This window comes from Lutra lutra, chromosome 8 (genome assembly GCF_902655055.1).
Source record: "Lutra lutra chromosome 8, mLutLut1.2, whole genome shotgun sequence".
Classification (NCBI taxonomy): Eukaryota; Metazoa; Chordata; class Mammalia; order Carnivora; family Mustelidae; genus Lutra; species Lutra lutra.
In genome coordinates this window covers 41,842,083-41,869,627 of record NC_062285.1, presented here as the reverse complement: position 1 = coordinate 41,869,627, position 27,545 = coordinate 41,842,083, and the positions used below count along the sequence as shown (strand labels likewise).

At 52.7% G+C, this 27,545-nt stretch overlaps 1 protein-coding gene across 2 annotated transcripts in view; it reads left to right on the top strand.

The window, feature by feature from the left end:
• Window positions 1-27,545, top strand: part of ANO2 (anoctamin 2) — a 360,688-nt gene that overhangs the window by 26,755 nt on the left and 306,388 nt on the right. For both annotated transcript variants that reach the window (XM_047743061.1, XM_047743060.1), the window contains exons 2-3: window positions 9,476-9,678; window positions 10,903-11,229. In XM_047743061.1, the coding sequence (XP_047599017.1) occupies window positions 9,476-9,678; window positions 10,903-11,229 (530 nt within the window). The remainder of the gene's footprint in view (window positions 1-9,475; window positions 9,679-10,902; window positions 11,230-27,545) is intronic.

Here is a 27,545-nt window from a genome sequence, read left to right as displayed (position 1 = left end):
AGGCCAAGAGAGGTCTCTAAACGTAAAATGTTTAACTTGGCCGTGCAAAGGGGTGCTTAGTTTTATTTGTCTTAAGCTCACTTTATTCAAGTTCTAGGTGGTACTCCTTTCCTTCCTTGTGACTCGATCTCTGCCCACACTTTTGATTCTGTAGACCAGGGATCTCACCCCTGGTGGTCCAGTGGAGCACCTCACACAAATGAAGTCCAAGTCTTCAGGTGGAGCCCAGACATCAATATTTTAACTTTCTTAGGTGATTCTAATTATGGATCCAGGGTTGCGAACCAGCCAGTTTCTCCACGGGCTCTCACCTTTCTCAGTTGCTGACTGCTAATATTTTAAGTCTGGCTTCCCACGACCATCTCTTCCTCCCCACAGAGCAGCTCCTGGATGCTTCTGTCTCTCCTTTTCCAGGACTACTACTTCTGGTTCTGTCCTTTGGAATGTGGTGACCATCGCCTCACTGATAGTCAAATGAGGACACATCTGGTTTTAAGTAAGAACAATTTATATTTGGCTAGGCCTAGTAGAAGTGGAGTTAGGAGAAATTAAAAAATGTGTCTCTCAAACTTTCCTCTCTCCTAGTTATTATGGGCTCTCCAGTCCTTTGAAAAGTCTGACCCAGTTCCTAGGAGTGTTTCCAATGTGTTCATGAACAATTCTTCAGGCCTCCACGTGGCGTTAACCATCTTAGTTGATGCTTGAAGTTGTGAATTTCCTTCTCCCAAGTTGTGGGAAAACACTTCTCCTCCTTCTGAAGCCAGTTATGTGCCAGTCCTCATGCTTGGGGCTAAGCATATGTGGTGAGCAAGATAGGCACTATTCCTGTCCTCGAGGAGAGCACAAGTGAGCAGATAAGGCTTGCTGTCTATATGATATGAACCAGGCTGTAGCATAGAGAAAACTTTCGAGCAATTTCCTATAGCTTATACATGTATTTGAGATATTTTATAAAATTCTCAGATTCATCCATGTTCTTCTTCCCTGCTGAATCCCTCTGTATGCCTCATTTCTCATCCAGGTCAGAAGCTGGGGTGGCCTGGGCAGGGAGCTATGATTGCAAGAGCTGTCTTAGGCTTTAGTCTCAGACCCAGTCTATTTTGGGCAATGGTAATCTGTTCGACCTTCTTTGGAGAGCTGGGAATAAGACAGAGATCATCAATCTTGGTTATACCACTGGTGATGAGAGGTGGGAGAGGTTTGTTGGTGATGGAGGAAAATGGGGGATGTTGCAGGAATCCACCAAATATGTCCACAAGAGGACACCCTCATAGAGCGGTGTGCTTGTGTGTGTGGTATTAGGGGGGTGGGTAGAAGAAGGGTTACATTTTGCTCACCATTGCATTATCATGCTCTTTTCATGTTAATGAACTTGCACAACAGGTTGTGGTTGGCCAACAGAACAGTTTTGATCAATTAGGCTGTAGACTGGCTGCTTCTTCCTGGTGTAGGGGTAGGGACGCCTATACATTAATCTCATCAGCCACACTCCAGACCACAGTGTAGGATGGGCAGCTGGTGAGTAGGTTTCATCTGGAGAACTCCTCCAGATCCAGTCCATGGGTTTTGTCACTGAGGGAAGGCTTCCTGAAATTCTTATTCTTTTCTTGACCTAGGATCTTGGGTCTGAGCATTGACCATAAGTGCTCGTTGTTTGAATTTTGTAAAGGGGAGGGGAGAGATGTTAAGAATGCTACCAGGAAGGGACTTATCAGGTTGTCTTGGTTGAGAAGAGATGTTTAGGGGCAGAAGGGAGTACAGTTCCAAAGATTGAAGACCAAGGATAAGAAAAAGCAGGTCACCTTAAGGAAGCTGCTGGTAGTTCAGTGTGCCTGGTGTCTGTGTGTGTGTGTGTGTTTAAGAGAGAGAGTGAGAGAGAGAGAAGTGGAGGGAGGGAGAAAGGGAGGGGGGAGTAGCCAGCAGGAGATCATTGATACCGGCAGGTTGACAGAAAAGAGAGTAAGGGGCCTTGTAGGCCATGTTAAAAAGTGTGTATTATAAACCAGAAGGGTCCTTTCTCAGCCCCTCCAATCCCATCACATAGCTGGCCACCTGCTGGGACTATGTGGGTAGAAAGGAACATGAGGAGGAGGAGGCAGGCCTTGCTCTCAGAAGGTTGATGATCTGAAACAGCCAAGCCCAGCAGCTGATTGCAAAGGACATGCAAATGATTGCTTTTCTCCCTGCAATCCCTTTTCCTCCCTTGCCCTTTGGAATATGCCCACTTCTCTTTTCTAGATGCTTCTCAAAAGTTGTGTACCCTGGGAGGCCTTTCTTGCTAGCTCTAAGCAGAGCTGCGGGCTTCTGTTTCTAGAGGTTCTTGTTCATACTCCAGCTTTAGCTTTTCTCTTGTTCCTGAAATGATCTCCTTATTAGTCTATTTTCCTTATTAATCTGCCTTCCTTGGGAGCACCTAGGGCAAGCCTTATATTTTCATTGTATTATATAGAGCCCAGGAAGTGAAATGGTTCTGAAATGAATAGAGACATAGGTGTTCACTCCCCCACCCTGCAAGGACAGCCACTCGAGGTTGGAGCATGGCGTGATGGCATGTGGTGGTGGTGGTTGGGGGTGGCTGCAGGGAGTGGTAAGCGGGCTGTGGATGGGTGTTAGATGAAGGAGTATTCAGACAGGTGGGCAGGGCCCAGATCGTGAGAGGTCCTGTGTGCATATCAGATAATCTGGTCTTCATCTAAGAAGAGTGGATTGAACTGGAGTAACTTGGTCAGGTTGTGACCCAAGGATCAGAGGGGAGCAAGCTAGTGGTAGGGAGGCCAGTTAGCTCTTACTTACCCAGGTTCAAGGTAAGGATGCACACTGTCGCCATGTCATCCTTAGGAAGGGGATATTTGAGCATCGGTGGACAGAGGGCTGTTTTTGAGTCTGAGAGGCAGAGCCCAAGAGGCAGATCTGCAAATGGTCCTTTTTTGTGTGGAGGGGACTGGAAGACCGTCCTTCTGTTGCTCAGGCCTCATGCAGAGTCTAGGAAAGTGCTGTTCAGCAGCAGCCGTGGGGCAGGGCGTAGGGTGATCAGCAGGGCCATTGGGTTCAAATTTTAAGCTTGGCACCTCCAATTTTGACTATCAAGTTCACGCAGGAAAGCAGGGTAAGACCTCTGCACAAGTGCTGACCCTACCTGAACTGCCATCCGTCCATCCCAGGATGCTTGGGGAGGGGCCACATGAACATCCACAAAAGTCTGCATGTGCCCAGGTCTCTCTGAGCTCCACCTGGAGTCTTGTTCTTGACCTGGGAGAGTGTGGACATGCTGTCTCCGCTCAGGGTAGTCCTGGCCTGTCTGGCTTTACCTGAAGCAGTGGCCTTGAAGGGTGGGGAGAGAGGCGGCCCTGTTCTTCCCTTCACACTTGCCCTGCCCGTGCTTCGTAAGGAGGCAGTAATGATGCCACGAGGGAAGCTTCGAGGAAGAGCGCTGCTGCCTGGAGGTCAGGCTCCCACAGGACACCACCTACTGCTGTTCTTTCTTGGAGGCTCTGGAAACCTCCGAGAGCCCCGATGACTCACCTCCCCCTCCTACTTGCCTGGGGAACCCACTTCCCGCTCCCAGTCTGTTCAGCCTTCTGCCGCCTTGCTCTTGGCTGTGCTTCCTGGTCCCTTTGCTCCGGTTCTCCCGCCATCCCCTACTGCCTGAGCTCACCCTGCCCCCCTGGCTCTCCACACCCAGGCCTGGCTGTTCCCCTCCTCAGAAGCCCCGCCCCACTCTGATCCTTTGCTGTTGATGAAGTTCTAGAACCTAGGTGAGGTTCGGTGGGCTGAGGTCTGGAGCCGATGACCAAGAAAGAATTCTTGAGACATCTTTGGTGCAAAATGGTGGTTTATTAACGCACGGGGACAGGACCGTGGGCAGGAAGAGCTGCTGCCCGGGGCTGTGAGGGGCGGCAGGTTCTGTACCCTGCGGTTGGGGGAAGGGGAGGGGAAGGGAGGTTTCAAGGAGTTTTCATATGCTAAAGAGGGCCTCCAAGGTGCCTGGAGACCACTGTTGTCTTTTAGCAAGCCATTAACATCAAGATAGTTGGGAGATTCCTGTGTTGCAGGATTGTGATCTCTGCAAGTTAACAATTTGTTTCTTTATGGCGGTCAGGGGCGCCTGTGGAATGTCACACACATTACCGAGGGGAGCGGGTGGAGAGGGGGTGCAAGGAGCCAGCTTTTGCTTTGTCTTCAGCCAGCCTCCTGCTCCCTCATCACTGTGACCCCAAAGAGTCTCACCAAACTGTTTGAGGGCCGGGGCATGGTTCGAAGGGTCCGGAAAGAAGCCCTGCAGCATCTGTGCCCCCACCCAGCATGGTGCCCAGTGCCTACCATTGGAGGGTATTCCTCGAGGTGAGACCAGAGCCCTGCCCCCTGCACACATGCAGGGCTTGGACATCTCCAGAGCGCTTTAGAGTTTCCTGAATTCTTTCCCTTCTTTTGTCTCAGGATGCTAGCTCTCAGTACTCCGGAGTCTGTTAGCTTGTAAGCCGAGACCGCAAACAGCTCAATGGGGGAATGGGCGCCGGAAGCCCCTGACGGTGGATGGGAAAGCACTGCTCAGAATGGAGACTCGAGCTGGGGAGGGGCTTTGGCTGGGCTGGGGGAAGGGATGGTGTGAAAGGGCAGGCCACAGGAGGACCCTGAAAACAAGCTCTACCTGCTTTTTCATTTAGATTTGGGGGCTCTCCCTGCCTTTTGTCTCTGTTCCTTTCCCTCTGGATCTCTGATCCTGCTCCTTTGTCTGCCTCTGTGGTGTAGCCTAAGGCACCTGCAGCCCTCGGGAGCAGTGGAGGTGGGATCCGACCGGAAGGGACAGAGTTCACCCCTGAAATTGTGGTACTAAAGGCTAAGAAATTGTGCGATGGTGCCAGATGACAAACGAAATCCTGGTACTGGGGGATAGAGAGCTGGGGCTTCTCCTGCCTCCTCTAGGAGTGCTTCCAGGGGGAGGTGAATAGGAGCAGGCAGGCGGGTGGCAGAGAAGGGCAATTCTGGGGTTTAACGCCAAGTGACTGGTATGAAACAGAGAAGTGAGGGTGGGCAGAAGCATGGGAAGGAGCAGGCCCTGAGGCCCAGGGGTAGGATTTGGTAACAATCCCTCACATTTTCTGTAGCTCGGACTTCCCAGGAGTTGTCATCTTTCCTCTTGCTCTGTCTTACCCACCCCCTGTGGAGAAAAGATAGGATAATGACACCCTCCTCTCAACTGTGGAAGTAGAAACTGACATCAAAGAAATCACATTATTTTTCTGAAATTGTGGCGGTGCCAAGACGTGGCGCGAGGGTCCCCCTGGCTCAGCGTGGGGCCTGCCGTGTGGCAGGGTGCTGACGGCGAGGCCTGCGAGGAGTGCTGGAGAGCAATGTGGTTGTCACCCCAGCACTTCTCAGTTGTCTGTAGATCCCACTCCACTGTGAGACACCCATGTAGTCCCAGATCACAGGCTGACATTTATTGAATTTCTTATACCTGGCCTGGAAAAGAGTGTCGGCTGTGGTCTTGAACCACTCGGGTGGCAGGTTCTCCAAACAGCAAGCTAAGACCAGAACACTGCCCTCCCCCAAAAGTGCAGCCCCCCGCCCATCACATGCCTTGTGGTTTCCCTGTGCTTCATCATCTTAGCCAATGGAGCAAATAAGAATATTCGGAAAGAAGGGAGTGGGAAGAAGGGCGACAACAAGGCTGGAGAATACATGTAGCGTCTCTCAGCCCATGGTAAAGACTTAATGCTCTGGCAGTAGGGAGCCATCGAAGGGCTTCCAGTAGGAGAGTGGGGCCCTGTGACTTGGAAAGGTCCCCCTGAAGGTGGAGGGGAGAATGGATCGGGGTAGTGGGGAGGTGGGCAGCTGCTGCCAGGCTGGGGCTGCCTCTGTCTATGTTTAGGCTCTGGGAGGCCTCTGGTCATTTTCATCCAGTTACACTTGACTAGGTGAGGAGGGCCTTCCCTTCCCCCACCTTCACGCTTTAGGAGGCTTGTGGGGGTTTGGATGGCTGAAGGATGGGCTAGTCCCATTTGGGGGAGTTGGTTGGAGTGGTCAGATGGGCAAAAGCTTGGAGGAGAGGGATTCCTTTGACTGGATAGTCAGTGGCTGACATCAGTAGGTTACCCTTATTCAGTGACCCCAGACAATAAATGCCCCACTCTTTGTGGTACCCTCCTGACTAGTGGAGTCCATGGGATAAAGCTCGGAGGCCTTCTCCTGCCAGCTAGACCTGTGTCTGTGTGTCCCCCGAGCTCTCCCAGCACTACCTCAGCTTGGGGAACCGCAAGTCTTGTCTGCAGAGGAAGCAAATTAGCTTTGCCTGCAGTGTCTGAATATTTCCATCTTAGACCTTGAGCAGTAGCTTTTTGAAACAGCCATGTGTTACTTTTGATTTTCTGGGTCCCTTGTGACCCAAAGAGCAGGTGGCCCACAGCTAGACAAAGAAGCACGTCCTAGCCTGAGGGAGGAACATGGGTCAGGCCCTGGGCTGGGAGAGCGTGTGGTGCGTTCCAGACACTGTCTACAGAGCAGCAGGGCTGGGACTCAGAGACGCAGCGGACCCGGGGAGCAGGCCGGGTAATGCAGGGTCTCACAGCTTGGGGGGTGGGGGGAAGCACCAGAAGTCTCCACGCATGCAGGTGTTGTAGCTAGGCCGACTGTCTTTTGGGGAACAGTGGAGGCAGGCGAGGGTGGAAGCAGGGGGTGCTGTTGGAGTGACCCCACCGAATGAGCATGGTAGTTTGTACTAGGGTGGTAGTCATGGAGGTGGTGGAAAACAGATGGCTTTGGGAGCTGTTTCAGGGCAGAGTTCCTAGGATGGGTGACAGTGGCTGTCAGGCATGGGGAAGGCTGTCCAGGCTGGAGTGTGGACAGGTGTGGTGGCGGCCATCACAGCGACAGGGAATGCTGGAGCAGAGTCCTCATGCGGAGCAGAATGCAGGTTTGGTTTTGGACCTGTAGGTTCTGAAGGAGGCGCCAAAGCATCCAGGTGGAGAGGCCAGTAGGTGGAAGAAAATAAGGGTTAAAGACAAAATGCTGGGGGTCATGAGCACAGCTGATCATTAAGGCCGTAGGAGTGCATGAGAGTATCCAGGCATAGGGTGAGAGTGTAGAGAAGACGTCCCAGGTCCAAGCCTTGTGAAAGTCTGTCCAACTGATCCAGAGGTGGGGAAGCCATGCACCTTCCCCACTTCCCATGGCACTCAGAGCCCAGGGAGGCAGCTGCATCCTGCATACCCAGGGTTCTGTTGGGCAAGGCAGCCTGGGCCAAGAGCCAAGTAAATGGTCAATGAAGGAAAGATTATCTTCAACTTTGTAACATGTTCCATAGGCTGTGTATGTAGGCCTTTTCTTCCGATCAGACTCAATTCCCCCTTTTTCAGCTTCTTGGAGGAGTCCTGTGGAGTGGGTTCTCTTGTCCCTTTTGTCCTGATGCCCAGGACATCACCCCTCCCCCCCCCCCCCCCCCAATTTCATGGTGAGGCCAACTGACTCGAGTGTCTCCACCTCTGTGTCATTACTGCCTGGTGTGTCTTTCTGGAGGTGGAACGACTCAGCCATGTGCTGTGTTCTCATTGTTGGGTGCGGGGGCCGGAAGGAGAAGGTGGGCATGAAGGCAGGGCCTCAGGCAGCTGTGGTCCATGCATCAGAGGCAAGCAGAGGGAGCTGCTGGGATGGCTCGTGGAGCCCTGGAGGCCAGCCTCAAACCCCAGGTTGTACCTTTAGGGGCTTGTGCCTCCTGGATAGTGGTTTGACTAACGCTGGGACTGACCCTGAATCTGAGCTACAGCTGTGAATGGGAATATAGCCGACCAGCGTGCTTGAGTGAGCCTTACCTTTGTCCTGTCTGAGCACAGGTGTACATTGGGGTGGTCTTGGTCTCTTTCGATGTGCATCTGGAGGTTTTCAAGCCTTCCCTGGGGACAGTTCTGCCCTGGGCCAGGTGTTAGGCAGGCATGCGAAAGGCACAAGGGGAGAGGGATAAGGCAAGATGAGGGACTGAGGAAGGAAGCCCTTCCTTGCCGTCCTGAGCCCCAGGTCATCCCACCACCAGCACGCACACCCACTGTTGCCCTTCTGTGTTCTCGCCCCTGCCTTTCCGAACCCATCCACCCTTCAAGACCAGAGTCGGGCTCAGTCCCTCTGGAAGCCTTCCAGCCTCGCTGGTCTCCCAAAGTGTAGAACTGTACACTGGAGCCCACAGTGTAGAAGTAAATTATGAGAGCTCTGCTCTGCATTCTTCCTGCCTGCCAGCTCTGTCTTTGTGAAGAGATGATCAGGTTTTCCAGGACAGGGACTGAAAGTTCTAGGGCCCCTGAACTGTCCAGCAGAGAGCTGGGTGCCGAAAGGGCTCTTCCGAGCTGCTTTTTGCTCATTCCTCCTTAGAGCAGGTGCTAGGGGCTGAGCTGGATGTCCGTAGTGTGATTTCTTCTCGTACGCAGCTCAGAATGAAAATGAGAACAATTATGACAACCACCTTTCATTGCACGCCTTTGGGCTGATGAATGCCCTGGGGGTCTTGCATATGTATCTGTCCTTTGGTTTCTCACCGCAGCCTGCCAGTTTGGGATTCTCATGCTACAGGCGGGAGGAACAGGCTCAGAGAGGTCTGAGCAAGTGGCAGAGCTGAAGGGGAAGCCCCGGCACCCTGCGCTGTGCAGCTTGGCTGGAAAGAGTATTTCTCAGAGTGGGGTACAGATTGGGTCTGGTCAGCTTCGAGGTCCTGGCGGCTCGTGGGCCCTGTCTGGTGTGTTTAGTGCTTCGGTGCCCTCCAGTTCTGACATTCTGCAATTTTGTCACCGGCCTGCGTCCTTTCCCTGCGGGGGTGAAGCCGGGAGGTCTCTGAAGTAGCGCTGGCGCCCGCTGTGGGTTGCTAGGGGGCTGCTCCGGGGAGGGCTGGGAAGGGGCTGTGGAGCTCTGAGGCCCTGGTGGAGGCAGCAGGTGTGTGGGAACCCCTCAAGGGCATTGGAGACAGCGCTTTTGTCAGAGCAGGCCTCTGCTCTCAGGGGACCCATGGGTGGTGTGTCTGTCTTTGCTCTCTCGTCAAGGGGCGTGAGGGCTGGCCAGGGTGCCCTGGGAGAGACCCTACAACTCCAGCCTTTGGCATTAGTTCCGGTGTCTCTCTAGGGAGTGCTCCCACTCACCCTGGCTCACCTGATACAGTGTCCCCTCTTGTCTGGGAATTAGAAGATTGTGATAGCTGTCACCTGAAGGAGCTTCTGCTGCTGGCTCTCGTGTGTGTGTGTGTGTGTGTGTGTGTGTGTGTGTGTGTGTGTGTGTATATGTGTGTAGTGCGTGAGACCCTCTTCTGCATCCCACTGCTTCCTTCTACACTCTCCCCACCCTGTGGCCAGTGTGACTCTGCCTAAGCAAGACCGTGAGGAGGTGTGGCCTTTTTCTTAGAGATATCCCGGTTTCCCTCCCTCAGTGCCTCAGTTTCTCTGTGTCCTGGGTTTCCTGTCACCTGAAGCTGCTTTGCCTCTTTTGTCTTTCCTTCTCACAGATATCCCCCTGCTCCCTGGCTCCCCGCGCCGGCTGAGCCCTCGGGCAGTGGCCAGAGGGGACCAGGGCCCCAAACATGGACAGCAGTACCTCAAGGTGCCGGGTCCCCAAGCTCCCAGCCAGCAGGGCCGTTCTGGCCAGCAGGGCAGTTCTGACGGAGAATCTGGCCTGGCCTCCGGTGGAGGGAGCTCCTGCAGCGGCTCGGTGAGTGCTGGGTGGAGTAAAGGCTGACCCTGTTGGGCACCCCAAAGGAGCCTCTTGACCCGGGGCCCCTCTGCCTGGGGGCAGGTGTGTGTGTTTGTGTGTGAGTCTGTGTGAAAGAGAAAGAGACAGAGAGAGAGAGAAAGAGAAAGAGAGAGAAAGAGGCCGAGGGTTTTTGTGAGGGCCTTTTCCTCTCTTCTCTCTCTAAGTCCACGCTAAGTCTGTGGGCAGAGGAGAGGGACGGGGAGGCGTGAGAGGCCACGTGGGCCCACCTGTTGGTCTGCAGACTCCCCGACTCCCCTGCCAGGTCTGAGGAAGCAGAGCTCTGCCGTGGCTGCTCGGAGGCTCTCCCCTGTGCCTGGCACTTCATCTGGTTGCCCAGGTGGCCTCTCAGGTGGCTGCAGAGGCAGATGGGTAGCAAACCATGAACAAACAGGGAAACCCCCAAAGGGAGGGAGGCAGGTCCCTCTCCTGCCCCGCCTTGGTCTTTCCCCTCCTCTTCTCTCAACCTCCCACCTCCGGGCTGGCGGAGAGCAGAAGCCGGTCCCCCTGCCACGGTCTCTGGAAGGGTCCCCACTGGTCGCTGCAGAGCAGGAAGATGTGGGGCTGTGAGGGGCACAGTGTCGAGTGAATCCCTGGGGGGTGGGGCTGGGGTGGGCCTGGTGACAACAGATTGGCCTTTGTTCCAATGGATCCAGAGAACTTGCCCGTGAGTAGTCTGGGTGTGTCAGGAAGCGTGTGTTTGCGGGCCAGCCGGCAGATCTGCAAGGAGCTGGGTATGTGCGGGTGTGTTCCAGCACATGTGGAGGGCTGTGTGTGTGTGTCTGAGTGCCCTGGGGTGCTGTGTGTGTGTGCGCACACGCATGTGTGTGGGGTACCGCGTGTATTTGCTCTGTGTGCATATGCAGGAACACCATGTGGCTCTGGTGTGCAGGCCTTTGCCGCTGCACGTTTAAGACCGTGCACGCAAGTGAACGTGTGTGCGTGGTGGCCAGAGTGGGTTGGAGGGCGTGGGTGGCCAGGCTGTGGACAGGTGCGGGGGGCTGTGTGGGCTGGGTGCAGCAGAAGAACCTACGCTACTCTGTCCTTCCACTGGGGGCGTCAGGGCCTCGGGGCCTGTGGGGCTTCCTGGTTCCCCTCCCTGGGCCTAGAGCATGAGGTTAGCCCTCTCCATCACTCCCTTTTCCTCATTGGCCCTCACTGTCCCTTCCTGTTCTCTCTGGCCAGGTCATCAACAACTACCTGGACACCAACGAGCCAGTGTCCTTGGAGGCCCGCCGCAGCCGCATGCACTTTCATGACAACCAGAGGAAGGTCGACTATGTGCTTGCCTACCATTACCGCAAGCGTGGGGTGCACCCTGGCCAGGGATCCCCTGGCCAGTCACTGGCGATTGTCTCCAATGGGGAGACAGGCAAGGAGCCTCATCCTGGGGGCCACGGTGACATTGAGCTGGGGCCCCTCGATGCCCTGGAGGAGGAGAAGAAGGAGCAGCGGGAGGAGTTTGAGCATAACCTGATGGAGGCCGGACTGGAGCTTGAGAAGGACTTGGAGGTGAGGTTGGGCAGGGGGCAAAGGGCCGTGAGGTGGGATGGCCTTGCAGGATTGGCCTCCTCGTGATTGGGTCACTGCAGGGAACATTGGCCTTGTTCTGGGAGGTGGCATTTTGTTTTTTTATCTGGTGGGCAAACCAGATTTTCTTGTTCAAAGACTTGAGGAAGAGCCTTGGTGTAGCTAGTGCCCCTGCCTGGGGGATCCTGGGTAGTGGTGGTAGGGAGCTGCCTGTCTGTTCTGTGGGTGTTGGCCTCCTTAGAGATGGGAGGCAAGACATTTCTTCCTGGTGCTCAAAGACCCCATCCTGTGTTCTTCCTCAAAGGTTTCTTTGAGGTGAAGACCCAGATTGCATGTCGAACTTTGGATCACCTTCCTCTATAGGGGATATACGTCACTAAGGAATGTGCTTGCCTGGGGATCTCTGAGGGAGGGGATTCATTGGAAACTGAACTTTGGACATGTTTTATCAACTTGTGAGTGATATATGTTCTGACCTCTGGTCAGTAGCAGCTTAAGGGATTTCATGAAAATCCATTTATCTACATATCCATATCTGTCCATCCATCCTTCCATCCATTCATTCATCCATCGATCCATTTCCTCATATCACGTGATCCTTTAAAGATGACCTGCCCTAACCATCCCCTCCATACTCATCTTCTACCCTTCCTACCCTCCCGCACCTGCTCCAGCCCATCGGCCTTCTCTTGGTTGTGTGTTGGTCACCCTTACCTCAGGGCCTTTGCACTGGTTGTCTCCTCTGCCTTGGGCACCCTTTCCCAGACCTGTGCCTGCTCAGCCCCTCACTTCAGACCTCTGCCTAAATGTCATCTCTTTGCAGACATCTTCCTGACCATCCTAGTTAAAGTACCCATCACTCTAATCCTTAGCTATGCTTTACTTTCCTTCATCACACTTAGCATTGCTACCTGGAACAACGAGATAGATTTTTTTTTTTAAAGATTATTTATTTATTTATTTGATGGATAGAGATCACAAGTAGGCAGAAGTAGGCAGAGAGGCAGGCAGAGAGAGAGGAGAGAGCAGGCTCCCTGCTGAGCAGAGAGCCTGATGCGGGGCTTGATCCCAGGACCCTGGGATCATGACCTGGGCCGAAGGCAGAGGCTTAACCCACTGAGCCACCCAAGCGCCCCTAGATTTTTTTTTTAAATCTGTGCCCCAACCAGCTTCATGAAGGCAGGGGTCTTGTTTGGTTCACTTCTGTATCCCCAGCCGCTAAGACAGAGTCTGAAGAATAACACAGTGTAGTAAGTGCTTAGCTACTGTTAGTTGAATAAATAAGTTACCAACCTGAATCTCACATTCCTCATCTGCAAAACAGTTCAGTGTCCTGCTGAGCTGTAGTTTCACGCAGGTCCCATCCATGGATGGGGCAATGAAAACATCTCACGCAATGTGTGCTACATAGTAGGCGCTCAATAAATGCTCATTAGGATTATTTTAAGTAGAGTCATGCTGAGGGGTGTGATGCCATTCTCACCTCTTTTGTAAGAGTCAAGTTAATACCATTCCCAAACTGGAAGGGACCCCCAGTGGACATTCATTCATTTCTCTGACCCTGAGAAATATGACACCTGGCTTGGCTCAGACCCTCGTCCTACTGGCCTGGTCTGCTTATCCAGACCCTTAGACTAGGAGCTGCTTCTATCATTCTTTCCACCAATGTAAGGACACTGCTCTTTGAAGACAGACTGGGGAATCCCTTGCCTCCTTGATTTTCATTTTTTGGAACCCAGAGCTCACTTGGTGCCTCGAACTAGAGTCTGGTGGGAAGGTTTCTCGAGGTAGTAGTTTGTTTTGAGGATCAAACAAGCTCTTGGCACTGTTATCATGGGAGGCTCAGTCCCACACCTGTCTCTGGGTGTCAGGGAGCTGAGGCCCTGGGCCTCGTTCAGCTGCTCAGTTGGGAAACAGCATCGTGCTCAGGAAGGTGGTCTCTGGAGTCCAGAGACAGATGCTCACATCCCAGGTCTGGCATCTACTAGCCTCACGACCTTGGGTGAATGACTTGCTCCTTGGGAGTCAAAGTTTCCATGTCTGTGTAAAGGGAAGAGCCGTACATTCTTCACTGGGTTGTTTGAAGATGAAAACAAGACAAGTGAATTAAGTACTTAGTAACAGTGCATGTCACTGCTATTATTATTATTATTATTATTATTATTTAGAGTTGCCAGATTTAGCAGATTCAAGATGCCTAGTTACATTTGCATTTCAGATCAACAGCAAATAGCGTTTCAGCTGAAGTATGTTCCATGAAACATTTGGGACCTGCTTAGATACTTAAAAAATTATTTGTTGCTGATCCGAAATTCAAATGGAATGGTGCAGGGGGTATAGCTCAGTGGTAGAGCATTTGATTGCAAATGAAACTGTCCTGGCAACTCCCCCAACACCCCACTCCCCTGCCCTCCAGTTAAAGATTTTAATTCATTTGACAGAGAGAGAGAGAGCACAGGCAGGGGGAGTGGCAGGCAGAGGGGGAGGAAGAAACAGGTTCCCCACTGAGCAGAGAGCCCAATGAGGCTTGATCTCAACCCTGAAGGCAGAGGCTTAACCCACTGAACCACCCACGCCCTCCTGTCCTGGCAACTCTTACTACTGCTACGATGCCACTGCCCAGCTTTGCTGCCCACCAGCAGGTTCCATTGTTGTTGCTCTTGGGTTTTCCCAGCTCTGGCTGAGAATTAGGAGGGCCCTGAAATAGCTCTTGCCCAGTGTTCGATGAGGGCATGGAGCAGGTCCTAGTTGGTTGTCCCCGGTCTGCAACCAGCCAAAAGTGCCTCCCTCCCAGCCTCCCTGACCCCTTTGCCCGCCTTCATAGTCTATTTAACTCTTCTCCTTCAAGGACAGGTGACTCAGCTCCTCGGAGCCCCCTTCTGTCCCCAGAGCCCCCACCACTCATGCAGCCTTTGTGACCTACATTCCTGCAGTGTTACCCCCCCTCCATTTTAAAAATTAATTATTGTTAGTTTTGGGACCTCTGATGCAAAGTGCTAAGTTAATGGCACTTTTCGTTCAGGACGCGTCATCATCACTGGTCTGTGGGAGGACCTTCTTGTCACCTACACAGATACTTGCCTGGCTCTCCCCACAAGCAGTCATACCAGTGCGGTGTGTTTCTGGGGAATGTATGGTGGTGTTTTGCTTTATGTGAGTTTTTCATTTGAAAAACAGACTTTATTGTTTAAAGCAGTTTCAGACGTATAGAAAAATTGCACACAGGGTTCCCGCAGACTCCATACCCAGTTTCCTCTGCTATCAAACTCTGTGTTAATATGGTGCTTTTGTCACAATTAATGAGCAAATATTGATACATAATCCTTCACTAAAATCTCTACTTTATTCAGATTGAGTTTTTACCTACCATCCTTCTTCTGTTCCAGGATCCCATCCCAGACCCCACATGGTGTCCAGTTTCCTTGCCTCCTTAGGCTCCCCGGGCTAGGACAGTTTCTCGAAACTGGACACATTTTTAGTATAGCTAGGAGGCACTCCATTTTACAGCTCACTCTGTTTTTGGCTTTTCCTCTTAGCCCTGTATTGTGAGACCACTCGTGTTCTGCATGTGCCTCTAACCTATCTTTCCTAATGGATGAGGGCTTTGTAGCCACTGCGGTCCTCGGTCCTTGTGTTTCTTCCCTAAGGATAATGGGCACCCACATTGCCTCCAGCTGTGTGCCACCCCAACAAGATGGAGTAGGAATTGTCCCCTCCTTCCAGGCCAGCAGTCCTGGATTGTCTCTGACTCTCCCCCTGCCCAGCCCCTGCCCAAAGCCCGCCCCCATGCCACCCTGCCAGTGCTAAACACTGGCTGGAGATTGGTCAGCTGGAGCCTCTGAGGGCCTGAGCAGCTCTTTGGGGGCCTTTTGGGGCCGGCACAGCTCTTCTCGCTGTCAGGATGCTTGGTCTCTGCCTTGAGCAGCAGGCTGCTGCTGGCACCTCACGGGAGCAGGGCTGTGGCTCAGCGGCACCTGGGGGGCAGCCTGGGGGACAGGTGTGGTTGGCCCCACCTGCTTGGCCTCCCCGCCCTGCTGGGTGGGCTACACTGTCTTTTAGGCTCTGGTTTCAATTTGATTTTCAGATAAATGGAGAGGAAATGGGTTTCTATCAGAGACCCATTAAAAATTATTCATTTAGCCTTATAGATCAAAAGGACTTTGCATCCATCATATCCTAACTGACTGAATATCACAGGAGTCGTTTCGGACCCCGGTTGCTTATCTGAGTGTGCCTGATGCAGGACGGCGATGGGCACGTACCTTCCCTTTGGTGTTTCACTGTTTTGTTCAGTGGGTGTAGTTCTGTGTATTGACTTGTCCGTGATCATATTTTAAAGGCTGTTTAGTATTTATCAGATGACTACATGACGGTTCGCATGTCTGTGTTCTTAGGTGTAGCCATTTGATTAGAATTTCATGTAAAGGCATCATTGGAAGTGCCCATGGGAGGCAGAGACACGGGCCCCTCACTGTCACTTGGTACATGAGGGCGACATGTCTGGAGAAGGGCATTGCAGCCGAGTGGCCGGCGAATGTGAGCTCTGAGGGGCTCGCCCACCTCAGGCCTCTAGGTGGGGTTGTGGAGGGGTGGGCTCAGCAAGGCCTTCTGTGACATGCCTCCTCCCACCTGCTCCCAAGCGCCCTGCCCTGACCCAAACAGCTGGCGGGACAGAGGCACAGACTCAGATGAACGAGGGCCACCAGGGGGATCCCAGAGCCAGGCGCAGTGCAGTGCACGTGCTGGCCCTGGGGGCGTGTGTGGACTTGGGGTGTAAAGGCCTTCTCCCGTCCTGTAGGCCCTGAAATTCCGGCAGACATGGCCCACAGCTTCATCTGTGTGGGCAGCTGGACCTTCCAAACTGGGAATGGAGGAGAGGGCATTGACGGGGAGGCCAAGGGCCCCCTTGCTCCAGACTAGCTCTCTTGGGCTTAGGGCACCAGAGGACCGAGAGCAGAAGGTGCCTTTTTTCAGCATGATCTGGCATCTCCAGCGTGTCCAGGGCAGCTTTGGGCAGAGGCAGGTGTGGAAGGCAACGGGGCCCCCAGCTTTATTCAGGGGCAGAGCTCTCCTCTCTGACTTGGTATCAGGTGGGAGCTCAGGATTCACTAGATCCCTTCCCTCTCTGCAGGGACGAGAGTGCCCCTCACCCCCCGCCCCCCATAAGTGTCAGGATGGCCCTGACACCTGACCTTTCACCCTCTAGCCCTGGATGTCTGGTGTCTCAACCTAAATTACTGTTCTGAGCCAGAGAAGTAGGCTAGGGGACATCTGAGGTCTAGGACATCATGATCTCCCACGGGGGCTCATTTGGGGGAAAAAATGTGGGCCAAGAAAATCAGAATGTCTTCGCACTTTCTTAAAAACAGAGGCCACTCTTTCTTGACCTTTGTCATCACCTCATGTTCCCACTTCTTTTTCAGAAAGGTTTTTATACATCTGATTAAGCAGCTGATAGGACCTTGTGTCCTCCTTGGCATGTGCACGGAGCTGGGGTGACTTTGGGTAATGCTCTCTGTCATTAACCCATGGTTATTGGGGAGGAAACCAACTTCCTGAGTACCTTCTGTGTGGACCTGTGCTCCCTCCGATAGTCTTCGTGAATCCCCTGCTGGGTGGCTGTTCTCCTCATCTCTTCAAGGAGGGGAGAGAGGCTAGCGTTTCCAACATGGGGACATCTACGGAGTGATGGACCCAGCTGGGATTTGAACTCTTTCTGGGGTTGTTGTCATACCAGGGATGACTGCCAAGCCCCTGATAGTGCTCTCCTATCCCTCCTTGCCCAGAATTCTTAGGAGAGGCTCCAGCAAACGCAGGGAAAATGCAAATGTGGATCCCAGGATGGCCCAGTCCATGCGGTATCTTGCTGTGGGCCACGGTGCTCTCATGAGTGTGGGGAGCACACGCACTTGACTTTTGCTAATGACTGAGGAAAATGTGCTGATTTCCCCCTGGCTTTGACTTTGTTCCTGTCCCGCGTGCCCCACCCTGAAGCTGCATGCGGGAGCCTTTGGCTTCTCACCTGCCTTTCTTTCCTGCCCCCAAGGGACCTTCAGGGGACACAACAAAGACAGCCCCAGCAACCCCTTCCCCTGGGACTGCACAGCTGAGTAGAGCAGAGCCTCTGCAGGGCTGGCTGGATCTTATCTCCCAGGGGAGGCCTCCGCAGCACAGCCTGGTGGAGGGGGGCTACCAGGAGAAGGGAGGAAGTCACGTGCCCCCTAACAGGGTACTTAGTTCCTTTTCCAAGGAATTTAAACAATTAATACTCAGTATCCTCACTTGATGCTAATGGCATTCCCGCTGAGGTGGTTAGAGCAGCTCTTGTCCTCTTGTCATAGGAAACCAAAAACGACTTGCCAAGCCGGTGAGGAGCCTGGCCGGGCCTTGCAACTTCTCCCCCTGTTCTCTTAAAATGACTTTCCAGGGGTGGTGTTTTGTCTACACAGCCCGCCACCCGGAGATGAGCAGTGTCCGCAGTGTGAAAGAGGTTGGGTGGAAGGCAGGTGGAGTTTGCTGATGCTGGGCTCTGGCTCCCTCTCAGTTCCTTCACGCCTGGGGTCCGTCCTTATGGTCCAGGGCTTCCAGAGCTCACTAGGATTCCTCAGAAGGGGCTGGGAGGAGTGTCCAGGCTCTGACTTGTCAGTCCCACGCTACAGAATAGAGGGCAAGGATCTGTGCCTGGCCTGGCTGAGGCCCCCTGCCTGGGCCCTATGGGAGCTGGCAGTGTATCCTGCTGGTTTTCTGTTACCAGGTACAACCGGTGAGGTATGAGAAAATGTGACCATGGGAGATTAGAGCCAGGAGGACTCTGGATCATTCCTTTCACTTCCATCAGAGCAGGGCCTAAGGTTGCGAGGATGTGGCTTGTATGATCTCATGTTGCTAGTTAATGCCTTAAATAAATGAAATCTTGGAGATGGAGAGTGTGTGCCACAAACAAGTCAGGAGGGCGAGCTTCCATCTATTCGGTCTGTCATCCCAATAGCTGAGTTCCAAACTTCCGGCTTGGCTGAGGTCTGACATGCGCTCCTGGTCCAACCGTGCCGGGATCGGTGGCTAGGGTCCGTTCTCGCTGGCTCTTAAATATTTTGAATATCACTAGTGCTTTCCGGGGGGGTTGGCATCACTCTCGGCATTTGGTGAAGAGAGGGTCAGGGGACAGTTGGTCTTTGTGTTGCTAGTCCTTCCCCTTCAGGGCAGCGCTAGACGTTTTGGGCTCAGAGAGAGACACGGAGAAGGAAGGCCCTTCTCCGTTCGTGAACTGGTAAGTTTAAGGTCTTTGTGGGCCGGAGGTGGCTTGGGCAGTGACTTGAGCTGTAGACACTCAAGGGAACAGCTCTGGGGGAGACCTGCCAGGCTCTGCCTCTGCCACCCTCTCCTGCCTCTCATTTAGCAGATCTTTTTTTTTTTTTTTTTTTAAGATTTTATTTATTTGTTTAAGGGAGAGAATGAATAAGACAGAAGGAGGAGGGGCAGGGACGGAGGGAGAGGGAGAAGCAGATTCTCCACTGAGCAGGCAGCCTGATGTTTGACTCAGTCCCAGGACTCCTGGATCATGACCTGAGTCATGAAGGCAGATGCTTAACCAACTGAGCCACCCAGGCGCCCTCATTCAGCAGATCTCGATTGAGGTTTGCAGGTGCCACGTCCTGGGAGCTGATGACATGTATGACTATGGTGTGGTCCCTGCCTTTAAGGACCTCGTAGTCTGTTAGGGGACGCTGACCTGACTGCAGAGAGTCACCTAAAGTTGATCTAAAAGTGCAGTAAGAGAGGGTGCGGGGAGAGTGACAGACTGGGCGGCTCCCAGTCCTGCATCTGCGTGGAAGCTAGATCACCGTCTCTCTGCCTGCCACGGGTGCAGGGTCCTGGCAGGCGTATGCAGGCTGAGTCTTCTACTCTGATCAGGTCTCTGGGCCGGATTCAGTCTGCACACTGAGCCACTGGGGGATGCTCGGCAGGGTAGAAGGTGTCGCTCAAGCGGGTGTTGTATGTGGCAGGGTCTTGGAGCCTTTGAGGTCTGGAGACACCAGGAGTCATATCTGGTGCTTGGTAGGTGGCGAAGATGGTTCTGGGGCTGCTTCAGCCCAAAGCGTCTCCTCACTGGAGACAGGGTCTCCCTGTCACCTCAGGTCATCTCATCCGGGTGCCTCCTCCATACCTCATATCTGATGACCCTAGGGCTGTGAGGCAGCATCAGGAGCTCCTTAAACCTTGGGGGTTCTGTGAAGAGAATTCAGAGGCAGAGTGCATAAACATGGATGGTAGAAAATTGTGCTTTATTTTTACCAACATTTAACTAGAACTTAGTGGTTATTTCAACAAAGGATATGGGCACGACCTAGATACTATGAGTTCCTGTGAGTTTGTCGCCAATAGGAAGCACACGCAGATTCTTATCAGGTGGCACAAATCTCCAAAAGCACGGATGCTCGTCATTACTTTGAAATTGTGACAGTTTTCAGATACACTGCCAGTTCTTGCTATTTAATGTGTTTGACAGAGAAGCAAGTGTATGAGCAGATCGTGAATTTACATTTAAATGTTTTAGTAACTGTATTTCTGTATACTTACTCCTTCCTTATTCTGTTAATTATTTTACATATCTAAAAATATTCTGAGAAGGGGTCTATACATTTTAGCTGACTGTCGTAGGGCTCCAAGGCCCCCAAAAGATGATGACTCCCTGCACATAACCCCTCAGGCAGTGAGGGGTGGTCCCGCCTGGCTGCTGGGGGAAGGGAGATCCCATGCGGACAGCCACTGGTTACTCTGGAGTCTGGCTGGCTGAGAGAAGGTTCCTGAGGAGTGCTTGAGGCAGGGTCCTAATTTGATGGGCATGTCAGCTGAGCCACTTGTGACATCAGCTGTGGCCCCTGCTCCTTGGGGCCCGTGTGGCTAATTGCATTTGGAAGCATGTGCTTCAGTCTGTGATATACTCGAACCAAAGAAGGACACTGAGAGGGAAAAGGGTTGGGCTGAGCACCAGGTGACCTGTGTTCTAGATCCCCTTGTGCCACCCGCTGGCTTCTTTCTGGACCTTGACTTCCGTGTCTGGAAAAGGAGAAGCTTGGGCATCATCAGGGATTCTCAAACTGTGTACTCAAGAGTCCTAGCTTCTCGTGACTTAAACCAATGTTGTCTATGCTAAAAGAAAACTTGATACTGTTCTCTCATTTAGCAGGAAAATTGCAGTGATGACAATAATTTCCTCAATTTTAAATTGTTCTTAGGAGCACCTGGATGGCTCAGTTGGTTAAGCGTCTGACTGTTGGTTTTGGCTCTGGTCATGATCTCAGGATCGTGCAGTCGAGCCCCATGTCAGGCTCTGTGCTGGCTGTAGAGCCTGCTGAAGATTCTCTCTCTCTCTCTTCCTCTACCCCTTCTTCCTTTGCCCCCTCCCCCTAAATGGTTTTTTTCCTTAAACCTTCGGAGGCTGGTCTGCCAGGAAGCACTTGATGAGGGCAAGGGAAGCGCATAAGAAGTACAAGAACACGAATGGGAAAACTTAGAATTGGCCAGTCATGTTTAGTTGTGCAACTTACTTTTGGCTGTGGTTTTTTGTTTCCTATCCTGTGAGTTCTTCCACTGAAATTTGTCTTTGTGTGAATGTTGGGATCAAGCATGTTGGTATTCGACGGACTTCTGTAAAGGATTCTGCAAAGAGCACGATGAGCTACAGGTGTTCTGACAGCCCGAGTGGGTTCCAGGCCCCTGCCGGCTTGGCATTGTGAACATCTGGCACCTGGGGATGCCTTCTGCTAAGAAGGCTGACCTTCGTTCTGGATGAGTAGAGGGTGAGTGGGTGGGTGAGTCTGAGTGGGGTGATGGCTCTTCTCCAGGGGAGATAGTGCTCCTGTTTCCTTCAGGCCACAAACAGAAGTGATAGAGCCCTGATGTGTTCCCAGCCTTTCCTGTTCCGTGCGCCATGTCTGTGAGGAGGACAAACGACAGTACTTTTGAAGCAAAAGGAAGAAGAGCAGTCACGGTTGTTAGCCATGTTACCATCTTCTGAAGTGGACAGGGCACTGCGGAGACCCCACCTGCCCATGTCCCTCCATCCCTCTTGACGTGGAGCTCAGCTTCACAAGGCAAGAGTGTTGTGAATCGCCCAGCAGGACTCATGGAGATTGCTGTCTACGGTGGGATGGCTTCCAGGAAGCCCTGGGTGGATTCCGATGGCTTCTAGAATGTGTTCACCATCCGTTGAGCCTCACTGGTTTGGGGGTCTCATCTGCTGCATACTAGCCCCCCATGGATAGCAGCCAGACTCTGGGTCCAGTTCCCTTGTCCAGGGGGCTAGGTGACCCCTGGCATTCTTATAACCCTCTCATTGAGTTTCTGCTCAACAATCCGGCCATCACTGTCAGGCGTTGAAGGGTGGAGTGTGTCTGGCTGGGAACGTTGTAGCTCAAGCTCTGTTTCCCCCTACTCTCTGAGCTCGTCTAGCCCAGGGAACTTACACTTAGCTCATCCACAGGCCCTTGGATTGTCGAGGTTTCCCAGGCTGCAGAGAGGGCCTGTGGCGTCTTAGCACCTTTTTTAGGAACAGGAATTCATAAGGAGTGGAATTTGATGGGTAGGCTGTTCTGTTGTGTTTCGTCAAGTGCAGAGGCAGGAACCTCGAAGGCTTTGGAGCTGAAGCCCCGGGGCCCTAAGAGTTTCCGTGAGTTTGCTGCTGGCTCCCTACACACACCACCCAGCCTTGGTAACAGCGTCTTGTGTGTTGCTGTACTGTTCTCACCGCGCACCATGGGGCTGGAAGGGGATGCGTTCAGACCAGCTCACGCCATGATCTGTGATCAGGGCCCAGGAGTCCCAGCTCGGATAGTGGAGCATTTTAGAAAACCAGTGGCTATCAGTAGGAGTTACTTCCTGCGGGTCCCCTGGACTTGCCCAGCCTCGGAATGTAGTGGGAAGAGCTTTGTGTGTGGAGGGCAACGAGCACGATTCACTGATGTGTGCTTTTTGTGCAAGTCTGTCAGGCATGCTGGGTCGGTTTTCTTTTCTGAGACCTGTAGCCAGCACCTTCCACCGGGGAAAATATTTCACAAATGTTAGAAAATGAAGTGTCCTTGTTTTCACAGTTCCTTATAGGAGTGGTGTGGGGTTTCCTCGACCACACGACCCTGAGATCATGATCTGAGCCAAAACCAAGAGCTCTCCCACCTGTCCATGCTTTGTCTTAATTTTCCATTTTTTTAACCTCCCTGTGAGCTGAGTTGAATTTCCTCCCCATGTTCTGAGTGAATGAAAATGCCCACTGTGTGGATTAGGTATGTTGGCATCTAATTGAAACTCTATCTTTGCAGGATAATTGGAAAGGGGCTAATTTTCTCACTATTCAAAAATGCTATTTAAAAAAAAATTTATTTGAGAGAGAGAGAGAGAGAGAGAGAGCGAGCGCTCTCATGCTTATGCACATGTGACTGGGGGGAGGGGCAAAGGGAAAGAATTTACAAGCAGACTCCCTGCTGAGCACAGAGCCTGAGGCTCTATCCCATGACCCTGAGATCCTGACCTGAGCTGAAACCAAGAGTCCGACGCTTAGCTGGCTGAGGCCCCTGGGCGCCCCTAATCATGCTATTTGGTACTCTGTTGTATCTACTACTTGATGCTCCTTGTTCCTTACTTGGGGAACATCACAAAAGTAGTTAGGACACCCTCTGAGCTTCACTGGTCCCTGGATAGACTGAAGACTTGGAGAACAGGGATTGTGTTTTCTGCTTTATTTCTTTGTACAGTGATGTCTGGCACATAGTTAACACTCAACAGTGTTTGTTGACTTGTTTCAGACGTGTAGCAGAGACAGTATGCTGTCTGGAGGGGAGGGAGAGATCCGAAAGAGTCAGGCTTGGCAGGGGAGGCTTTCCAGAGATGGCCCGTCTCACAGCCACCTGGAGCCTGTCCCTTCGCTGCTCCTTGTGAGCCCTCTCCTGTTCTTCCTTCTCCTTCTTGGATCCCTCACCTCCTTCTCCAACCGGAGCAGCAACCTACTTCCCCCTCAGAGCCACCCACCCTGAGGAGAAGGCTGAGGGGAGCCAAGACCAGGGTGAGGGGTGGGAGGAATAGGGTCTGGGGGGAGAGTGAGGAAGGGGAGAGGTTGGGGGAGGGAGAGCTGGGCGGTCAGGAGACCTGTGGGCTAGGCCTGAGCCCTTACAGGCTGCCCGCATGTCCAGCAGTAGGGGGAGTCCGGTGCCTTCACCAGGGCAGAGGTGGAGCCTTGGGGGTTGTCAGCTATCCTTTTGTGTCATTCCAACCTCCTTCCTCTCTAGCTGCTTCCCTTTCTTCTTGCTGACAGCAGCCTCTAGTTCTTCACTGGTGGGCAAATCCCACAGCCCCGAAGACCCCTTTGGTGAAGCCCTTAGTGGTGGTTGTGTTTATACAAGGCTAGTCTCTGGCATGTGATTACGTAGTCCTTCAGAAAAAGATGCAGACAATATTTGCTGTGGACACCGTATCAGGAGCTGCCCTTATGACCCATGGCTGTGCCCCGAAGGGCCTCTGGCATTGGGACCTTACTTTCCTCTAGTCCCTAGTAGTCCCAGTGTTGCAGCGGGGGCGGGGCTTCCTTGTTCTCTCCCTCCTGCCATGGGAATCTGGCCCCTTCCCTCCCCGAGTGGCTATGTTACCTCGGCTTTCCAAGTTACTAGTAATGACCACAATTACTTCTACTGTGCTCAGCACATCAGGTAACTCATTAAATCCTGATAACAAGCCTCTGAAGTATTTATTCCTACTACGGCTCTTTTGCGGGTAAGAACACTGGGGTTACCTAACTCGGTCAGGGTCAATCAGCTGGTGTCAGGAAGGGATTCAGACAGACCCTGAGCCTGAGCTCTCGGGCCCTCTGGTGTCCCACCTCTCCAGAGATAATGCTTCTGCCATCTGAGCCTAGTGTGGGGAAGGGATGGCCTTATTATCACCGTTAATGTCACCTTATTCTCAGCAGTTAAAGCAGGTTCAGGAAAGGAAAGGGCAGGCTCTGAACCTGACAGTATTGTCTGCTTACCTCTTGGTTCCCTGTGGTGCACACCTGTCTTCTCTCCTATCTGTGTGGGAGGCCACGGGCTGGGGAACAGTTGCACCCTGCAGATAACTTTTCATTACAAGGTTTGTAATTTGTGTTTGTGGTGAGAGTCAGTCCACTCAGGACGGGTCCCGAGATGGTTTGATGGGTGTGGAGCCAGCAGGCAGGGACAAGAGGCAGCAGGGTTGCCCAGGAGGGTGGGAGGGGTGGCCTAGGGGGACGCGGCAGGAACTGGAGAGTGCATGGGTCCGGAGCTTCTTGGGACCACAGTAGGGAGGGCTGTGAGCCAGGGTGGAAGGTCAGTTTCCCCGGGGATCGGGGATTGGGGCTGGGATGATCCCCAGGTGTGTATCCTGCCCTTTCCTGTCTTCAGGCAGCAGAGCTGGTGTAGGGGACCAGGAGTGTTGGTCTTAAGCGTCTCAGCCTTCCTGCTGCGTGGCTTCTCCCTGTCCGGTTTTCCCATCACGCCACATCCTCTGCATGGACTCTCAGGTCTTTCCTTCAGACCCTTCATCTCACCTTGCTTTGTACCAGCTGCACTTTAATGGGGATCAAAGCTTCAGGCTTTTGGACACCAGCAGGTGGAGCGGGGCTCTGGAAATCACAGCGTACTGGCTCTTTCTTTTTCCAAGCACCATGGCCCCCACAGGCCTCCCTCCTCCTTTCCCAGCTGTCATAAGCCGCTTACCTTAGAGCCTGATGCCTCAACGCCAGGCCACATTCGGGTTGGAATGCCCTTAAGTGCAGAGGCCTCTCTGCTGATTTGGGATGAAGGAGGAGGCCGTGGTCAGTACATCTGGGGGTGAGAGGGGTCAGTGTTTAAGGAGGGAAACAGAAGGCAGGCAGTTTTTCAGGGTCCTGCAGGATGACCCCTGTAAAAGTGCAGGGTTGTTCCACGTGGGGCTTCTTGGGAGGGGGAGGGGTTAATCTGCTCACGGCCTCCAACATTCTGGGTCATTCCCTCCTGCTGTTAGGATGCTCAGGAAATGGAAGCTAATTCAGTCATTAATCTTAGCCTAAGCCCAGCTGAATCAGACAGACATGCTGGGCTCTTCCTCCCTCAGACGCAGAGGGTAATACCCTCCAGGACCGAAGGGCTGTGGCTTCTCCGCACTGCCCCTCACCTTCACTGGTTTGGGTAACTGGCAGCTGCCCAGGTCTTGTTTGCCTGTGTATGAAGGCACACATCCTGACTGTCCTGCTGGGATGACTGGAGCCAAGGGGAACAGGGCCGGAAGGTTTCCTGAAGGAGGAAGTTCTGATGTAAGCAAAGTCGTAACACCAGACTGAGTCTGAGTCCCAGCTCAGCCTCGGAGTGATGTCTCTCTAACCTTGGGCAAGTCATGCGACGTCTCCTGTCCCTTCAGTGTTTTCGGTGGATCTCTTTGAATTGTTTTGAGGAAATACTTGACACGTGGTGGACACTAAGTATTGGTCAAGGACACAAGTGCTTCAGTTTTGGTTGCTGTTCTAGCTCCTTGGTCTCAGATCCAGAGATCCCTAAAGCACTTTTGTCTTTTCCTGGCCCCTAGGCTGTCCTGTCTATAAATGAGATGCAGTCTCCTGTCCAAGTGGTGCCCTGGCTTCAGGGACCAGCGGTAGACCACGACACCAGCCTGTCGTCCACATGCCCTGCGAGCCCCTCTTTAGAAGGCTTTCTTTCCCCCCTTCTTCTTCTTTCTGAGGTCTCTGGAGCTCTTTCAAATACCTTACCAGAAGGCTGACTGGTCACTCACCTGGAATCAGAGAGACCTTTGCCTCCCTGGGCCTGTGACTAGGTCTGCAATCTTTTTGCCCTGGTTTGAGCTGTCAGTTGTCTCGCCTGTTACACTGAATACCGAATTTTAAAATCCTCGTCAGGCTTGAAGGGTTTTCATGTCACTTGTTAAAGTAAGTGCTTTTTCTTTTTTTTTTTAATTTTTAATAATTTTTTTATTTTTTATAAACATATAATGTATTATTAGCCCCAAGGGTACAGGCCTGTGAATCGTCAGGTTTACACACTTCACAGCACTCACCATAGCACATACCCTCCGCAGTGTCCATAACCCCACCACCCTGTCCCTACCCCCCTCCCAAAGTAAGTCCTTTTTCAAAGTGAACAATCAGTGTCGTTGATCTGCTTTCTAAACCTCCACTTTCATAGGGCACTCCCGTACCTCTCTCACCATGCTTCGGTGGGAAATGCTCTACCCCATACAGTTCTAAGCACATTCTGGCCCAGGAACCTACAGAAGGAAGAGAGAACATAAACGGGCTCTCTCACTTGCTTGTGTGGTATTGGAAAACTCAAGAGGGAAGTTCTACTTGGGGTCTAACCTAACTCCCTCCAGGGCAACCGTCTGTTGGTGAAGGAGCAGATCAGATGGCATGCACTTGATTGGCCCCGCTGGGTTTCACGTACCTGGGGATTTGTCTCCAGAGCCTCATTTTGAGGCTCCCATATCCCAGGCAGTGGAGCCAGTGGGAGGATTGGAAAATATCTTCTTTATGGGGCCAAGGAGGAGGGAGTCTGGCCATCTGCAGATTGGGCCTCTTTTCCTAACTTTGTGTCAGATTCAGGCCAGTTGTAGGACTTTTCCCAGATCTTGCATTTCAGTGTTTGGGGCTGGTTTGGGTTCCTCCATGTCTGTCTCCTGGGCATCGATAAATAGGCCTGCTTGCTGTCTTCTGCAGAGTCCCATTTTCCTTGGCCATCTTGTCCTGCAGGCTTCCTTGTCTGTGTCCTTCAGACAACTGCCCAGAGACTTCTCTGTCACTTTAGATAATACATCCCTATGCTTTGTAGTGACAAGGTTCTTTCTAGAGTCTGACTTGAACCTCTCTTGCTGCCATCTCAGTCCCTTGGTCCACCTGGTCCTGGCCTCTAGAGAGGCCAAGAACAGCTGTTGGGCCCCGCCCCTGTTCCTTCCTCGTTCTTGGTGGGGTATCACCTCTGTGCACGCAGCTCGCGAATCCCCCGGCAGTTTCTTTGTCACTAGATCACATTGCAAGCTCCTGTCCAAATGCTGTCTGGCCGCTTCCTGTTCCAGGCATCTCCCTCCCACCTGAGTATTTGTGTTTCTGATTATTTATCCCCAGATGCAACGGCCACATTTTTCCAGGTTGAATCTGCTCGTTGTTACTTCCTGCCTCGGTTTGCTAATATCTCCAGGTCCCTTTTGCTGCCTCCGTTTGCTGGGCGGTATGCAGACCCAATGGAGCGGGACGGGGAGTGCCTGTTGTTCCCCTGCCGTGAGGGGCCCCTCCTGTCTGAAGTCAAGGC